Source organism: Eubalaena glacialis, chromosome 5 (genome assembly GCF_028564815.1).
Source record: "Eubalaena glacialis isolate mEubGla1 chromosome 5, mEubGla1.1.hap2.+ XY, whole genome shotgun sequence".
Taxonomy (NCBI): Eukaryota; Metazoa; Chordata; class Mammalia; order Artiodactyla; family Balaenidae; genus Eubalaena; species Eubalaena glacialis.
Window position 1 is genome coordinate 67,231,059 of NC_083720.1, and position 16,160 is coordinate 67,247,218.

At 45.0% G+C, this 16,160-nt stretch overlaps 1 protein-coding gene across 16 annotated transcripts in view; it reads right to left on the reverse strand.

Moving 5' to 3' along the window:
• APBB2 (amyloid beta precursor protein binding family B member 2) overlaps positions 1-16,160 on the reverse strand; it is a 372,773-nt gene that overhangs the window by 66,961 nt on the left and 289,652 nt on the right. For all 16 annotated transcript variants that reach the window (XM_061192201.1, XM_061192196.1, XM_061192197.1 and 13 more), the window contains one exon: positions 1,019-1,165. In XM_061192201.1, coding sequence (XP_061048184.1) covers positions 1,019-1,165 — 147 coding nt within the window. The remainder of the gene's footprint in view (positions 1-1,018; positions 1,166-16,160) is intronic.

The following is a 16,160-nucleotide window of genomic DNA, read 5'->3' on the forward strand; positions in this document are numbered from 1 at the left end:
AAGGATAATAGAGGCAAATACCAAAAAAGTGTCCTTTTCTTGGCAGGAGAAAATTCTTCCTCCTCTCCCCCCATGCCTGGCATCTAAAAGTCTGGTTGGCGATGCAGGTCAGCCCCATTCTAAAGCAGACGGACTCTACCACGCGGAGCCTTGGGAACCTACCTCCTGCTGTGACAGTGCTGCTAGGACAAAAGGTGACAGGGGCTCCTAACAGCCCACTCAAAAAGCAAACTTTTGCTGCCAATTCTCTTAACTGGGGACTGATCAAGTAGAGTGGATTCACGCAGACCACTATCTCGTGATGCTCCTGATATGCTTGTTGTACAGGTCTCAGAGCTTGGTAGGAATATGGCTTTTCTAATTTCATGTGATTTTTATACAAATTTGGTATTTTTACTCATTACTTTCCTTTCTGAAATGATCTCAACTAACATTTCAAACTGGAATTGCTTTGTTCTTCACAGTAAGAAAGAATACACAGGTATCAATTCCAAAACTCATGTACGAGGTGGATTTTCAGATCGCAAATAAAGAAGACTATATTATAAAAGGATGACGTGTCAACTTTTAGAGAAGGGGCAACAACAGTTTTGGGTGTATATGTGGGGGTCGCGTTCCCCTTTGAGAATGTACTTTGAGAGAGGTATGGGTCTTCTTCCCAGAAAACTGCTCTTGTAGACTGGCACATCCAACTATGCATGGAGGTTAGGGGGTTTCTGGGCCCTTAAGTCCATCCATGGATCCTTGGGGACTCAGGATACCGAAGTAGATCCTGTCATTTAGACACTGAGAAATGCCCTCTCCCAGGGCCCCAGTCCTCAACGGGCTCTGGCAGGGCTAATAGGTAAATCACAGGTGCATCATGTCTACACCAGCTGCCTTCACGGGAAAGTGCCCCCGATAAATACCTTCATCAGCCCTCAGTACCAAATCTCTCGGCTCTCAGAGCTCTGGGGTTTCCTGAGGAGCAGTGGAATGCAAGCAAGTCTGCCATTAATTATTTTCACCTGTTACTTACCTCTCCCCAAATGCCGACTGTATCACGGATGTCATTTTTGCAGTAAGAAAGCTGCCTGATGCAGTTGTTGACGGCAACACTACTCTTGCCAGGGGCGAGGTCCTCCTCCGCCATTTCCACCCACCCCAGAGAGCGCACAGCAAAACACTAGGAGGAAAGTCAGAAGACAGGAGATTACTCACTGGCCACAGGTCAACGTACCTTAAAATCCTCTACAAGGTGTATTCAATGCGTCTTTAATTACTACAAAATGTTCAATCATCTAATTTAGCAATGAATCCTAGATTGTTGGAAAATTAAATTGTGGCTATTTTTTGCTATTAAAAAAATGTAGTAGGACTTCCCTGGTGGTGCAGTGGTTAAGAATCCACCTGCCAATGCAGGGGACACGGGTTCGAGCCCTGGTCCGGGAAGATCCCACACGCCGCGGAGCAACTAAGCCCGTGCGCCACAACTACTGAAGCCCGTGCGCCTAGAGCCCATGCTCCGCAACAAGAGAAGCCACCGCAATGAGAAGCCCGCGCGCCACAACGAAGAGTAGCCCCTGCTCGCCGCAACTAGAGAAAGCCTGCGTGTAGCAACGAAGACCCAATGCAGCCAAAAATAAATTAATTAATTTAATTAAAAAAAAATGTAGTAATAACTATCTTCTTGCCTAACTTTCTGTGTGTGTGTGCTTGTGAGTGTGTGAGTGTGTTCGGGTCTTTTTTCTTAGAACAGATTACTAGAAGTAGAATTACAGGGCTAATGGGTATAAACATTTCTAAGCACCTTTATCTAGTATAAGGCAGGTTTTTGTTTTTTTTTTTAATAGTAAGAAATGTAACCCCTGTGAAATTTGTTACTTGTTAAGCACCTGGGAGAAAGAATTAGCTACATGTTTGTCACTTGTTTCTAATAACAACGAGGCAAAATGTATTCTCTAATAACCAGAAATGAAAAAAAAAAAGAGGAGGGAAAATGTGCTTTCATGATAATAGGTCTCAGCGTTTGTTACTAGCACCAAATCCTGAAAGCCTGCAGAATGGACAGACTTGTGAGATACCTTAGAGCACAAATTCCATTTATTCTTTTATCATTTAGAGATATTTGATTTGAGATCACACTCCTTGTCTTCCTTTTAAAAGTTCAGGTATTCAATTTTAAGAAATACAGAAAGTATCTTATCCATATTGTAACAAGCAAAAAATCCAAAAATTTATAAAGAAAGAAGTTCCTGGGACATACGAGGGCGATCTGGCTAGAGCATCTGCCTAGCTGTTAATCACCAGGTTTACCAGGTGGCTGGAACTGCGGTTTCTCACCACGACCTGTGACCCGGGTCTCCTCCTGAGCTGCACATCAATTGAAGGGACCACCTTTGAAGGACAGGAGGGCAGATAAGGTGCCACACTTCTGTGGAGCCAACAGGCTGTTTCTCAAAGAGTGTCTTCTGAAGTTCCCCAAAGTGAACTTCATAATAAAATGAAGAAATGCAGCAAACTGTCCCAAAGTGACCACATTCACTCTAGTTCAACCGTCTCTGTTTCAGACCCCACACCCAGACTTGGTGCCTCCTTCCTGAATTGCTAATCACACTTTCTCAGGGGGAAAAAAAAACACAAAAAGACCAAAGACAACCCAGTTACGCTAACAGAAGGTGGATCCTCACGTCCTAAAGGGGAAGGACTGAGGTACCTGGGTCACCAGCTGGAGCGGAACAGCTCCTGCTCGCTGACGGTGCACAGGATGCCTTTTACAAATACACCAAAAAGAGAAGGTCATCCCTACAACAACGGCAAAAGCTACTCAGGACCCTGTGTCCTGGGGAAAGGTTCTGGGAGATGTCCTCACATTTCATGTGCTCATGTGTTTCTGCTGGAGAGAAACTGCCCAAGGGGAAGAGGATGCCACAGGTGCAAGGGCAGCCCCTTACCCAGAACTTCACGGGGCTATGCCCAGGAACTTCCCTCCCTTGTTGGTTCCCAACATAGTCCCTCGTGAGTAAACTCACAATGCCACAACCCAGCCCTCCCCCGCCATTTTCATCTTGTTACGTACCACCTTGTAATGGAAAAACTCAGCTTTTCCACCTTTACCAAATGTGTGGAGGTTTTCCTCCACACCAACAAGTGATTCTCAGACACCAGTAGGGTGTCCGAGAATTCTACTCAATTCTGACACCATCTACCTGGATAGAGCATCAGATCCTGCAGGTTAAGGGCTCAGTTCTACAAGACTGTCCCCCCAACAACTGCCCACCCCACCTCCTGCCTCCGCCAACTTCAGATGCCAATCCCAAGTCCAGGGTGTCGCCTGTACTTCTGGCCAACCAGCTACAGATCGAGGTTCGGACCACCCCCTTCTTGAGTTCAATTAATTTGCTAGAGTGGCTCACAGAACTCAGAGAAGCATTTTGTATACTAGATCACTAGTTTATTATAAAAGGATATAACTCAGGAACAGCCAGAGGGAAGAGATGCACAGGGCAAGGTATGGGGGAAGGGCCCGGGGCTCCCATGCCCTCCGCAGGTGCCACTCCTCCCAAGTTCCACATGCTCACTGGCCTGGAAACTCTCTGAACCCTGCCCTCTGGGTTTTGTGGAGGCTTCATTATATACGTGCGACTGATAAGTCACTGGCCACTGGTGGCTGAACTCAATCTCCAGGCCCTCTCCCTTCCCTGGAGGTGGGCATGGAACTGGAAGTTCCAACCCTCTAATAAAATGGTGGGCTCCACTGGCAACTAGCCCCCATCCTTAGGTGAGTTCTAGAAGTCACCTCATAGGTATTTATTCATTTAATCCTCTCCTCAACCCTGTGAGGTCAATACTAAGTTACTGTACCCATTTTATAGAAAGGTAAGTGAGTGAAGCACAAGGCTGATAAGTGGTGGACCTAGGATTCAAGTTAGGCAGTGTGCCTTCTAGGCCCTCACTCTTAACCACTCTGCCATATGCCTGAGAGCTTGTTGGAAGGACAGTATCCGATGGGGCTGGGTCCACAAAGAGGCACAAGAACACAGTCAGTGATGTCAATACAGTTTGAGTGTACCTGGCCCAAGAGCAGGGACAGCCTAAATTATAATCTTACCTCTGACTTACAGGTACTGTGATCTTGGCCATGTAACTTACAAAGTCCCAATTTTTTTCTTATTTGCAAAAATGGGAATAACGTTAACTCAGAGGGTTCTCACAAGGAGAAAACAACATAATGCAGGCAGAAAACCTAGCACATAGAAAACACTCCATGAGCATTGCTGAGTGGAAGAGCAAATAAATATAGTGTCACATACATCTTAAAAGGAGTCATCAAAGGGGGAAAATGAAAGGAGATTTGTAATTAGCGTGACCCTATGCTCCAATTATCCCCAGGATGGTTCTGATTTATGTTTGTTGTTCTGGAAAAATTATTAAGAGCAGCTCCTTTTACTCTTAAAAGTGTCCTAATTTGCATAATAAATTATTATAGTTACTCTAGTCAAAATTCCAGTGATGAATCTGGTAAAGTTGCAGGATACAAAATTAATGCACAGAAATCTCTTGCATTCCTATACGCTAATGATGAAAAATCTGAAAGAGAAATTAAGGAAACACTCCCATTTACCATTGCAACAAAAAGAATAAAATACTTAGGAATAAACCTACCTAGGGAGACAAAAGACCTGTATGCAGAAAACTATAAGATACCGATGAAAGAAATTAAAGATGATACAAACAGATGGAGAGATACACCATGTTCTTGGATTGGAAGAATCAGTATTGTGAAAATGACTATACTACCCAAAGCAATCTACAGATTCAGTGCAATCCCTATCAAATTACCAATGGCATTTTTTACAGAGCTAGAACAAAAAATCTTAAAATTTGTATGGAGACACAAAAGACCCCAAATAGCCAAAGCAGTCTTGAGGGAAAAAAACGGAGCTGGAGGAATCAGGCTCCCTGACTTCAGATTCTACTATAAAGCTACAGTAATCAAGACTATGGTACTGGCACAAAAACAGAAATACAGATCAATGGAACAGGATAGAAAGCCCAGAGATAAACCCACGCACCTATGGTCAACTAATCTATGGCAAAGGAGGCAAGGATATGCAATGGAGAAAAGACAGTCTCTTCAATAAGTGGTGCTGGGAAAACTGGACAGCTACATGTAAAAGAGTGAAACTAGAACACTCCCTAACACCATACACAAAAATAAACTCAAAATGGATTAGAGACCTAAATGTAAGACCGGATACTATAAAACTCTTAGAGGAAAACATAGGAAGAACACTCTTTGATATAAATCACAGCAAGATCTTTTTTGATCCACCTCCTAGAGTAATGGAAATAAAAACAAAAATAAACAAATGGGACCTAATGAAACTTAAAAACTTTTGCAAAGCAAAGGAAACTACAAACAAGACGAAAAGACAACCTTTAGAATGGGAGAAAATATTTGCAAATGAATCAACGGACAAAGGATTAATCTCCAAAATATATAAATAGCTCAAGCAGCTCAATATCAGAAAAACAAACAACCCCATCAAAAATTGGGCAGAAGACCTAAATAGACATTTCTCCAAAGAAGACCTACAGATGGCCAAGAAGCACATGAAAAGCTGCTCAACATCACTAATTATTAGAGAAATGCAAATCAAAACTACAATGAGGTATCACCTCACACCAGTTAGAATGGGCATCATCAGAAAATCTACAAACAAAAAATGCTGGAGAGGGTGTGGAGAAAAGGGAACCCTCTTGCACTGTTGGAGGGAATGTAAATTGATACAGCCACTATGGAGAAAAGTATGGAGGTTCCTTAAAAAACTAAAAATAGAATTACCATAGGACCCAGCAATCCCACTACTGGGCATATACCCAAAGAAAACCATAATTCAAAAAGACACGTGCACCCCAATGTTCATTGCAGCACTATTTACAATAGCCAGGTCATGGAAGCAACCTAAATGCCCATCGACAGACAAACAGATAAAGAAGATGTGGTACATATATACAATGGAATATTACTCAGCCATAAAAAGGAACGAAATTGGGTCATTTGTAGAGACATGGATGGATCTAGAGACTGTCATACAGAGTGAAGTCAGAAAGAGAAAAACAAATATCGTATATTAACGCATATATGTGGAACCTAGAAAAATGGTACAGATGAACCGGTTTGCAGGGCAGAAATCGAGACACAGATGTAGAGAACAAACGTATGGACACCAAGGGGGGAAAGCGGCAGGGGGTGGTGGTGGTGGTGTGATGAATTGGGAGATTGGGATTGACATGTATACACTGATGTGTATAAAATCGATGACTAACAAGAACCTGCTCTATAAAAATAAATTTAAAAAAAAATTTCAGTGAATTCAGCCTCTGGCATAGAAACCGAGGCTTGGATGGGATACTGAGATATGCCCAGGTGGAAATGGGGTTCAAGATCAACAGCAGCTGCTGTCAGTACAGCATCCTGGTGATCCTGGTGGGGGTGAACCCTAATACACCAGCATTACTGTGGGATGGTCCTATGCCCTAAAACTAGAAGCCAGGAGCACATTTCCCCACTTTCTCTAAAAGCCTACTAGAGAGTCCTACAGCCTGTGAAGACTCAAAGAATTTATTAACAATAAGAAAGGTGAAAAAGAATACCGGCTGCATAAAAAGAAACGAAACTGAGTTATTTGTAGTGAGGTGGCTAGACCTAGAGTCTGTCCTACAGAGTGAAGTAAGTCAGAAAGAGAAAAACAAATACCGTATGCTAATGCATATATATGGAATCTAAAAAAAAAAAAAGTTATGAAGAACCTAGGGGCAGGACATGAATAAAGACGCAGACGTAGAGAATGGACTTGAGGACACTGGGAGGGGGAAGGGTAAGCTGGGACAAAGTGAGAGAGTGGCATGGACATATATACACTACCAAATGTAAAATAGATAGCTAGTGGGAAGCAGCCGCATAGCACAGGGAGATCAGCTCGGTGCTCTGTGACCACCTAGAGGGGTGGGATAGGGAGGGTGGGAGGGAGACGCAAGAGGGAGGAGATATGGGGATGTATGTATATGCATAGCTGATTCACTTTGTTATACAGCAGCAACTAACACAAAAATGTAAAACAATTATACTCCAATAAAGATGTTTAAAAAAAAATTAAAAATTAAAAATAGAACGTGAAAAAAAAAGAATACTGGCTGCTTTTTTGTCCTTGAGTCCAAGAATACATGGATTTCAAAAAAGAGCCCTCACAATATGATTAATTTTCCGTACGTAATTTAGTATCTGATCTGAGAAGCCTCACCACTGGTCCCTACGGACAAAGGAAGGGGAAACGGCTTTATGGAGGGGAAACTCCACTAAGCAGCGAGCTCCGTTTCCTTTCAAAGAACCAAGCGTCAAAGAGCAACCTGCGCTATTTGGTGCTGCCCTCGTGTGGCTAGGAAGGTTTATAACCACCACCACTTTTCCTTAAACTCGGGAAATTAGAATCAGCTCTGTGAATAAACACTCATTTCAGAGAATAGGAGGAGCTCAAAATATTCAATCAAAATATGTAATCAAATGTTTAATCAATCTGACTTTTCAAATAATTTTTTCTTTTTTTTTAAGTTACCTGTTGGTCATTTTATTTATTTATTTTTTAACATCTTTATTGGAGTATAATTGCTTTACAATGTTGTGTTAGTTTCTGCTGTATAACAAAGTGAATCAGCTATATGTATACATATATCCCCATATCTCCTCCCTCTTGCGTCTCCCTCCCACCCTCCCTATCCCACTTCTTTCAAATTTTGCAAAAAATATCAACATTTGTACTTATATTAATGCTCATTCTTCAATAGCTCTTTACCAAAAGGGCAAAAATGAGTAATGGATGGTTCAGGGTATGGACTGTGTCATCAGATGGATCTAGATTCAAGTCATGACTTTGCTACCTACCAGCTGGTGACTTTGAGGAAGTCACTTAGGTCTCTAAGGCTTCGTTTTTTCATCTGTAAAATGGGAATAATAACAGTACCTACACTTTATAGTATTGTTGTTGGACTAAGTGAGATAATGCAGGTAAAATATTTAGCATAGTGCCTGGCATATAATAAGAACTCAACAAACATTTATTATGCGATTGATAAATTTTAACTTTTTCTCTATGTGTGGATTTTAAAGATTTCTCTAGTTTAACAGATCTCAGCCAAAACTAAAACACCCAGAGGGCTTTGTTAAAACACAGAAAACTGGACACCATCCCCATCGTATCTGATTCAGCGGTCCCCAAACCTGCATCTCTAACAGCCTCCCAGGTGACACTGAAGTTGCAGGTCTGAGGACCACACTTTGAGTACCACTGCCGTCCATAGACGGCCCCTTCCTTACTCAAAGTCATACTGTTCCTACGACTGGTCCTGAAAGGCGAATCTGGCAAGTTAGTTAACCTCTCTGTGCCTCAGTTTCCTCGTCTGTAAAACGTGGATGCTAAAAATCCCTGTCTCACAACAACCTATCTATGCTGTGAGGATGAACGGGGCAGGGTTTGCCGCTGTGCCTGTTGCTGCTGTTAGTTATTACGAGCATTTAGGGAACCAGGGTCATGGCTGAACTGGGAGGGACCCAGCTCTTGGCTTGGGGCTTCCTTCTCTCCCACCAGTTTTCTCTCCCCCGCACTGGAACCAACTGTCATATCCTGGTTGGAAACACACATCCTGTTTCAACTTCTGTTTCTTTGAGTCCTCTATTAATAGAGACTGATGCCTGGGGAGAACCTCTTCCTAAGACATGCGTCGAGGGGTAGAACTCAGTGCCAAGCCTTGGTTTCCAGGGACAGAAGGTCCCGGGTCCGCATTCCTCTATTCCCATCAGTGGGCGCTCAGCCTCCACGAACCTAAGCTTACTCAGTTGCAAAATGACAATAACTGTAAGCTCAGAGCTCTTCCGGGAGAGCCAAAAAGCAAACGAGGAAGGTCAGGGCTGGGGCACTGCAGGCCCTCAGCAAATGTTCCCTCTCTTCTCTCTCTGGCTGCAGGAGACCCTCTCATGGCCGCCTGTGTTCTCCCACAGGCCTTCCACTTCTCCTTGTCCGAGCTTCAACGAGGACAAGCAAGATGAGAGCCTGCTGGCAGAAAACTGGCGGCCTCGTTCCTGGACCACGAGGTGGGGCAGGGGATGGAGGAGGGGAGAGACGAGGGAACTGGAGCTACTGGAGCTACAGTCGGACACAAACCTTGCCTCCTCCCAGGCGAGACAGCCTCCGTGCACGGCACCAAAGAAGATGCTGCTCAAATGAGCGTAGTCTGTGAAGTAGCGCATTTGAAGCCCAGAACACGGTCAGTGCTCTACATAACTATGGAGGGATGATGACGAAAAAGTAAACGATACCAGAATTGACAGCGACACTAAATTATAGGTATGAAAAAACTAAGAAAATTTAAGAGAAAAGCTACAATTTGGTCTAGCACTACAAATGTAATCCTAAAGAACACTCATTTATAGGAACTGCTTACCATTTAAGCCTAATTACCCTGCAGCACAATAACAACTGTGCCTTCAAGTCAACAAACGTTTATTGAGTGCCTATTAGCTCCTGGAGACATAGATTGATGAGCGCGACGCGGAGTAGACACAGAGCGGGAATCCACGACACGGCAACGAGAAATAAGGGGACGCAGAGGCCCACGTGTGCGTTGGTTGCTCATGGAGGGAGGAGCCTTTTAACTCACAGAGAGGGAGTTATGGACAGCTTCTGGAAGGAGGTGGTATTGAGCTGAGCCTTGTAGGATGGATGGGTTCATTCGTTTCACAGCGATTTACTGACACCTGCTATATGCCAGGTACTGGAGGCACATCCATGAACCAAAGAGGCCAAACACTCTGCTCTGAGCAGTGCTGCAGAAAACTGGAAGGGCGTATTTGTTTGGCTGTGACACCAGAGGTCACACAGCTCTGTGGACATGAACCACAAAGAGTAAGGTGCAGTGGTGTGGGGGGAGGGGCTGTGAGCGCCGTGGTTTAGGGCCCAGGTTTTCAAGTCACTGACTTGGGATCCAATCCCAGGCTGGCCACTATTAGCAGTGTGATCTGAGCCCAGTTACCTAATCTTGGTGAGCCTCAGTTTCCTCATCTGTTGCAGTGAGGACAGTGGTATGGACCTCCTGAGGGTACTGGCATGATTAACGGGAAGGCTTATGCTAAGAACAGGGCCTGGCCCATAGGGAATGCTCAAGGAAAGGTGGCTACTGCTTTCACAAGGTCTCTGATCCCTGTCAAAAGTGTCAGGATTGAGGAACACCACCAACAGTCAGCCAGTCAATCCTGTTTCGTTTTTCCAACTAATGATCCAACCTCACTACGGCTATACCTTGGGTGCCTGGGGGTGGGGAGAGGCCCGGGGCTTGGGGAGGAGCAGGAGGTGGAACCCTCAGGCCCACCTAAGAGTCCTCGGACCTCGGAGAGCCACGGATGGGGCTTCAGCAAGTTCTAAACCTCCTGCAAATATATCCAAAAGTATGTGTGTGTTTGCATATTGTGGAAAGAGGGTCCAAAGCTTTCCAAAGGCTCTGGGAATATAAAATACTTCAAAAGAATCCCAAGGAGTTTGGATACCAGAGTACTCACTTATCAAGACATGAATTAAGGTAACGTGTACTGAGGGTAGAAAAAAGCTGACTAGCTGGCATCAGAGTTCTTTTCTGAGAAGTGGATGGGGAAAATGGTTAAATGGCTCTACATAAGAGAGGATCAGGAATTTAGGGGAGACAGATTAAATGAAAGGGAAAAGGGGGGTAGGGGGGACGAGAAAGGGCTGCACAGCCTCTGGGGAAGCACAACCTCGGAAATGGCAGGCACTGCCATTAAAGAGAAATATGAGGGAAGTCCAACAGCCAGTTTTGAAAACCAGTGACTGTTTTTGATGCAATGTAAGCCCCCTCGATATTACCCTTGATGCTCCAGCAAAAGTCTGCTACAGAGATGGCTGACGTCAGTAATTAAGAGAAGGGTGTACTCCTCCCCTGGGGAGATGCTTGGTGGAGGAAAATTAGTGGCGGAGGCCTAAGAGTGGAGAACAGGGAGTCAACACAAGAGAAATATAAGCCCAGGGAACGGGCAGAACTGTGCGGGGGAACCCATGGACTTCGCAGGACACGAGACTGGGATTCAAGCCCATTTCACCTGGATTCTAAGAGCATATCGATCCTGCTGCTGCCTGAGCTACGCAGAGCTGCTCTGCAGAGACTCTTTACATCTGTGCTCTTGGGGTCAGGCGGAAAAAAAATAAACATATTCTCACTGTATGTGACTATGAGGAAGGATCTTTTGAATAATCATACAGCCCACGTAGAAACTGTGAGAGAATCCTTTTTTATTTCATACTGGTGGCCACAATAACATACCCATTTAGGGTACATTCATCATATTTGATAGCCTACGTCCTGGGATGTCTCCCTAAGAATTCAGAACAGCCCTCTGCCCTTTCCCTTCCCAGTTACTGCATCAGAGACAGCACGAACCTGACTTCTGCCCACCGGCCGATCGCTGGACCATCCAGATTTTGCCAAGAAATAAGGCAGCCAGTAAACAAAGGGCTGTGGCCTCAAATGACTTTTACAGTCTGTTCTAAAAATGCATAGGCTTTTCAAGGTTCAAAATATCTTCCCTGGACATGGCTTCCGTAATAGGGAGGTCTTTAGCAAATCAGAGTTTGTGGTCGTGATACATAGGAATGTAGACCATTGTCATTACGGACACAGTTTGAAATAAAATTAGGCTTCATCTGCTACTGCTTTTCTTTGAAACACAGAAATGCTTTCTAAAGCCAGCATCTCAATGGGCTCGGCCAGAGAGGTGCCTGGGGACTCTGGAGTGGAGCATGGCCCAGTTCTCCATCTGGCTGAAGCAAAGAATCAGCCTGATTACTTATTCAGCACGGCAATGACCTCGGCAGCCAGGGAGGACCCAGAGAGCATTTCTACACTGACCCCAATGAGTACTTCAGCTGTTCCTTCTGTTTCTCCCCAGACTGTCTGCAACATGGTGAGCATTCGGGCAGAAAACGAGACACCTGGCCCTTTGGGGCACTGGGCCCGCAAGTGCCATTTACTGAACTCTCCCTCTTTCCTATTTTTCAGAACAAGATCACCTACTGGAAAAATACATCCTATGCGAGCATTCTATGCTGACAGCTTCTGCTACAAAGAGGACAGTCATCGTAATAACTAACATGCATGTGGTACTTACAGCGTGCCAGGCACGAAGGACTGATCCATAACTGAAATATCGTCTACAATGCCCACCTCCCTGCCTGCCTGCTCCCCCGGCTCCTGGTGGTCAGTTCATGGAGGGGGGTTCCCAGCGGGGGTCACCGCCGTCTCTAGTAAATAACAGGCTCTGTTCCTAGTAAACACTCTGGAAACCTACAAGGTCAGAGGGCAGGAATACCAACCAGATTCCCTATATTCAGGAAATGCTCAGAGCATGCGCCATGACAGGGACTCAAAGCTAAATTATCTAATGGAAGAAGGGGAAGATGCACCACAGTTTAGAAGCAGTGCCCGTAGTCATCTCTCATGTACAACGTGGAGCCATGCAGGTTTCTGAGATTTAAGGCTTCGGTGACTTTAAATCCTTAGATGAAAATGGAAGGATTCTTTCAAAGCCCTGTGCCTTGATTTCTCCCTCTCTGTGCCATTCCCCAAGTCAGCTCCTGCCTGCGATGACTATTCCACAACTGCTCCTTCTGCTTTACAAAAACGCTTGCTGACTCACCACTCTACCACATCGAGAAAAGCAATCATTCTGAGATTTACCGGAACCGAGGTTTGAACCACTGATGTGCTGAAGGGCATGCACAAGGGCAGTCACACTGGGAAGACTGAGATCTGATTCTGCATGACTTTAAATATTTAACGGTCTCTGGGGTGTCTTTGCTTCCTCACGCCTCCTCACCGCATGATCTCTTTGGTAGATGAGCTAGTCCAACTGGGCAGAGCTGTAGCCTGGGCTCCTCCTCTCCCCTCAGGTTGGAGGGGCTGGATTCACGCTGGGGAGTGGGACGGTGCCAATGCACTGGATTTTGACTTTTAACTTAAAACACACGTTTGAGCAGCACTGACATCATGACGCCTTGCTTTTAATTTAAGGTCTTGCTTTTAATTTAAGACATAATTTAAGACATAAGACATGCATTTTTGCACAGCAGCGAAATCATGACATCCATATGCCTTAAGCATATTTCTAAGTGTTTATTATTATCTTAAAAACAATATTCTCACTGCAGCACTATTTACAATAGCCAGGACACAGAAGCAACCTAAGTGTCCATTGACAGATGAATGGATAAAGAAGATGTGGCACATTTATACAATGGAATATTACTCGGCCATAAAGAGAAACGAAACTGAGCTATTTGTAGTGAGGTGGATGGACCTGGAGACTGTCATACAGAGTGAAGTAAGTCAGAAAGAGAAAAACAAATACCGTATGCTAACACATATATATGGAATCTAAAAAAAAAAAAAGGTTCTCATGAACCTAGGGGCAGGACAGGAATAAAGACGCAGACATAGAGAATGGACTTGAGGACACTGGGGTGGGGGAGGGTAAGCTGGGACAAAGTGAGAGAGTGGCATGGACATATATGCACTACCACATGTAAAATAGATAGCTAGTGGGAAGCAGCCACATAGCACAGGGAGATCAGCTTGGTGCTCTGTGACCACCTAGAGGGGTGGGATAGGGAGGGTGGGAGGGAGACGCAAGAGGGAGGAGATACGGGGATATATGTATATGTATAGCTGATTCACTTTGTTATACAGCAGAAACTAACACACCATTGTAAAGCAATTACACTCCAATAAAGATGTTAAAAAAAAAAAATTCTCAGTAGTGCTTAGGTGAGGGGATTTCAGAACGAGAAGGAGGAGGGAGGGAATTTGCATTTATTGTGTTCCTATGATAGAGGCCCTTAATTAATTACCTAATTCAATTTAGTTTAATTCTCACAATGAAGTGAATGAGGTATTCTACCCATTTTTGAGAAGAGGAAACTGACTCCTAAAGGAACCCTGGCAAGTTTAAGTCTTCATAAAACCTTTTGGAAAATCTGACTTTGCGGCACTGCGGTCGTCACACTTGATGCTAACGCTTGTGAATGTGGTGGTGAGGAGGGGGTTGAGGTGGGCGAGAAAGAGGTGGCGGACAACAGTGTCACACGCAGCATTTATTACGAGTGTCTGTGCACACATTACACAACGAGTGGGAAAAATCCACTTCTCCTTTACTACTCACCCAGAACGCTTCACTTCTGACCCTTCTAGTCACCAAATGTGAGGGGGGTTTTCCCCACTGCAAGCAAGTCTCTGCAACACCAGCTGGGTGCGCTACAATTTAACTCAATCCTGACACCATCTACCTGGATAGTCAGATCCCATAGGTTAAGGGCTCAGACCCACAAGGCCGCTTGCCCCACACACCCCCTCAGACACCAACTGCAAGTCCAGGTTGTCACCTGTGCTTCTGACCGACCAATCGGCTACAAAGTGGAGGCTCCCATGACCCCCTCCTCGGGTTTGATTCATTTGCTGGAGTGGCTCACAGAACTCAGGGGAAGTTTACTTACTAGACCACCAGTTTATTATAAAAGGGTATAACTCAGGAACATCTAGATGGAAGAGGACAAGGTGTGTGAGAAGGGCGTGCAGCCTCCAAGCTTTCTCCGATCATGCCACTCTCCCAGCACCTTCACGTGTTCCCCAACTCAGAAGCTCTCTGAGGCCTGTACGTTAGGGGGTTTTCACAGAGGCTTCACATGATGAAGGCATGATTGATCATTAACTCCATTTCCATCCCCTCTCTGGAGAATGGGGGTAGGACTGAAAATTCCAAGCTTCTAATCATGGCTTGGTCTTTCTGGTGACCAGCCCCGATCCAGGAGCCTACCTAGAGTCACCTCATTAGAACAAAAGACACTGCTATCATCCAGGAAATTCCAAAGGATTTAGGAGCTCTGGGTCAGGAACAAGGGTCAAAGACCAAATATTAGAACAAAAGATGCTCCTTAGTGCTCTTATCACTTAGGAAATTACAAGGGTTTTAGGAGCTCTGTGCCAGGAACCAGGGGCAGATACATATATGTGTGTGTGTGTGTGTGTGTGTGTGTGTATGTCACTTTCTTTTACATATTTAATCAACTCATGGCAACATATGAGATCGATGTTATTACTATTCCTATTTTACAGATGAGGAAACTGAGGCACTGAGTGGTGGTTATGGACTGAATTGTGTCCTCTCAGAATTCATATATTGAAGCTCTAACCCCCAATGTGGCTATATTTGGACATAGGGCCTTTAAAAAGGTAATTAAGATTAAATGAGGTCATAAAATGGGCTTAATCCAGTAGGACTAGTGTCCTTATAAAAAGAAGAAGAGACACCAGGAATGTGAGCACACAGGGTAAAGACTACATGGGGACACAGTGAGAAGGTGACCGTCTGCAAGCCAAGGAGAGAGGCTTTGGGAGAAACCAAACCTGCCAGCACCTTGACGTTGGACTTCTAGCCTCCAGAACTGTGAGGAAATCAATTTCTGTTGTTGTAAGCCACCCAATCTGTGTGGTATTTTGTTATGGGAGCCCGAGTAGATTAATACAGTGGTGTATACAAACCTAAGGTAACCAGCTAGCATATGGTGGAGCTGGCATTCAAACCCAAGTTCACCTACTGACAAATCCCTGTCAACACGCCATGCTGCCTCCTAGGAGCCGTAACACGGCTGGTTTTCCTAAAGGGGGGGTGGGGGACAGGCATACCTCACTCTACACCCAGGGACCTCAGAGAGGACCTATAACCCCTCCCTCAACCTGACACACCATGCACATGTGCACATGCCCTCCCCCAGAATCTTAAGTTCTCAACAGCTAGACCAGGCTGAGACCAGAAGTCAGGAGTCCTGGTCCCACTCTAAAGAGGCCCCGGAGAATTCAAGGGCGGGAAGAGGCTGAGGAGAAGGAAATCCCCCCTGAGCAGGGAATGAGTACTTCAACCCTCGTACCCCTCCCAGGTCTAGCTTTATTGCTCCAGGCTGGCCCTGAGACTTCTCAGAGGTCTAAGAGAGTCCCTACCACAAGGCACTAACTAGCCCTGAAGTGGCGGTCTGGGTGCTCTTGTGCACACTTCCACCAGGGGGCAC